The following is a 2,624-nucleotide window of genomic DNA, read 5'->3' as shown; positions in this document are numbered from 1 at the left end:
GAGTTTTTGGTCGTTTTTCCCCAGCAGATGCATACCTTTTTGTTTTCTTTCTTCCCCCTCTTATTTTCCGATTCGGAGGTATGATCTCCATATCTTGGACATCATCTAGGACATCCCATCGAGACTTATCAGGTACTAAATAAATTGTCCTGCAATATGCAATTGCCCACAGCTCCGTCCAATAATACTTAGAACACAACTCATGTAACTCGAAATCCTTACCTCCATATTTTTGGAATGTAATGAAAGACGCCAATGCATGCACACAAGGATACTTTTGTATATCGAAAAACCTGCAACTGCAACTTCTTAATCGCAACTTCACCAAATAAGGCTTTCCGTCACTGTCAATGACATTGTATTCAAGCTCGAAACCATTTAGCTTTATCACCTTTAGTTTCTCAGCAGTTGCCCTTAAATCATGTAAGTAGTTCTCCACTAAAGGTACCAATTTATTTGTGACTGATCCAGACACAGCATCTTTCCGATGTTCATTAAACCATTCAGAGAATTTTTTAAGTATTGCATCAAGCATGGGTATCAAGGAGTACCTCCTTGCATCTTTGAATACACTGTTCAACGATTCAACACAGTTGCTTGTGTCTAGGTTGTATCTATCTCCTGGAAAAACACATCGTGCCCATCTTTCTTTCTGGGTAGATTCTTCAAGATACTTGGCAGCAGAAGGATATCTTGTCGTAAAAGATGCGTAAGCAATGTTGAACTCAGCCACTGTGTAAAACCTACTACACTCCATGAATCTCCATGCAACAACGTCTTTGTTCACGTTACGAGCATAACCTTTCATATTTTGGGATAAATGCCATATACAAAAACCATGATGAGCCAGAGGATACACATTAGCTATAGCTTTTATGAGACTTGTATTTCTGTCAGTCATAAATACTATTTCAGAAGAATCCCCAACAACGGTTTTCAACATCTCCAAAAACCAATTCCAACTTGCATCATTCTCACCATCAAGAACACCAAACGCCAAGGGATAATGGTGACGGTTAGGATCTTGAGCCGACGCAAAAACAAGAACACCCTTATATCCGTTCTTTAGAAAAGTTGCATCCATAGTTATAACTTTCCTCATGACTTTAAATCCTTCAATGCTAGCTCCCAAAGCTATGAACAAGTACATGAATTTATTATTCTCATTGCAATGCACATATGATCTTGTACCATGATTAACCTTCTCTAACATGTGCAGATAACATCGCAGCATCTTGTAGCTTTCTTCTGGGCTACCTTTCAAATCAGTAACAGCTTGATTTTTCCCTCTCAACGCCGTGGAATATGATATATCAACACCTAATTTTGTCTTGACAAGATCCATGATAATTTTCGGAGGTGGAGTTTCCATTTGCCCTGGATAATCACCATGTAAAAGAGAAGCAACTAATTGTGGAGTGCCTTGCCTCTTACTATTGCTTGAACTTTGACTAGCCCGAGAGCATGTATGCATCTTGTTGTGCCTTCTAATCGAGAAAATATCTGTACCTCGAATCCTACCACCTCGTAAACCCCAGTTACATCCTTCTTTAGGACATTTGACCACATAACGCACCTTGTCCGACTTTACTATTTCAAAACTAAAACAGTTAGCGAATGAAGCTCTATCCACCACATCTTGCAATGCCTTCTTGTTTGGAAATTCTTGAAGTTTAGTCAGATCCAAACCGTCATCCCATGGTTCAATATACTTACACGGTTCTACAACAGGGCGTGGCTCAGTATATTCATCACCTTCATCACGTGATTCAGCTTCACCCTCTTTATTAGAATCACCCTCTACAGCCTTTTCTTTGCCTACGTAGACAACAATGGCGTTAGGTCCGATTTCACCATCCTTCGCATGTTGGTTTTCAAAGTTCATACCAACAGAACTTTGGTCCCCTATGGGCACTGTGGGCACTGTGGGCACTATGGGCACTATGGGAACTTGCTCAGGCTGAGGCTCAGAAGGGATGACATTCACAAACAACATACATCTTCGCTTCTCATAATTAACGGAGTCTAGATAAACATTAACATCCTCATCATCATTAAGCTCACAATGCTCCAATGTTTCTACCAGTAGTGGCTTGTAGCTCAGCTGCAACTGAACGTTACTTTCAACAAACCCAAGCTTCCTCTGTATCCTTGCTTTTAACATCAACAATGTTATATTCCTCTTAAACATTATACTATACATGCGTCCTTCATATTTAAAATGTAGGCTGACGTTCTCGCATATTGTATCCTGCCAAACCAACCAATATAAAAAAATCATAATTAGTACTACTACTAGTTTTACTAGTTTTACTAAAAATACCAGCATTACCAGTTTCACCACCTTCTCTCTCCTATCAAAATCAAATCGAATGGTAGACGAGTTCTAATCGAGTTAATTCACTGAAATCAAAAGCCAAATCCCTTTCATATCTAATAGATAGCTCAATCGACCCATAAACCTTTGTAAAACACCCAATGTGCTAAGCTTTCTTCGATCTAAATCCAATTAAATTTCTATATTTACAAATCAAAAACAAATTCAACCAAAAGAAACTCTAAAGTGAAGTAACGCACCTGCATTTTGAAGAACAACTTGATTTGGTGAAGAACGACAGCAGTAG

General features: G+C 38.9%; 1 protein-coding gene across 1 annotated transcript in view; it reads right to left on the bottom strand.

Annotated features, from left to right (window-relative positions):
• The window catches only part of LOC104789499, a 4,748-nt gene extending 2,752 nt beyond the window's left edge, over window positions 1-1,996 (bottom strand). Inside the window, exons 1-3 of the mRNA XM_010515189.1 lie at window positions 1,717-1,996; window positions 1,043-1,590; window positions 36-943 (exon numbers count right to left, since the gene is read on the bottom strand). Coding sequence (XP_010513491.1) covers window positions 36-943; window positions 1,043-1,590; window positions 1,717-1,996 — 1,736 coding nt within the window. The remainder of the gene's footprint in view (window positions 1-35; window positions 944-1,042; window positions 1,591-1,716) is intronic.

Source organism: Camelina sativa, chromosome 5 (assembly GCF_000633955.1).
Source record: "Camelina sativa cultivar DH55 chromosome 5, Cs, whole genome shotgun sequence".
Classification (NCBI taxonomy): Eukaryota; Viridiplantae; Streptophyta; class Magnoliopsida; order Brassicales; family Brassicaceae; genus Camelina; species Camelina sativa.
This window is presented reverse-complemented; position numbering and strand designations above follow the sequence as displayed.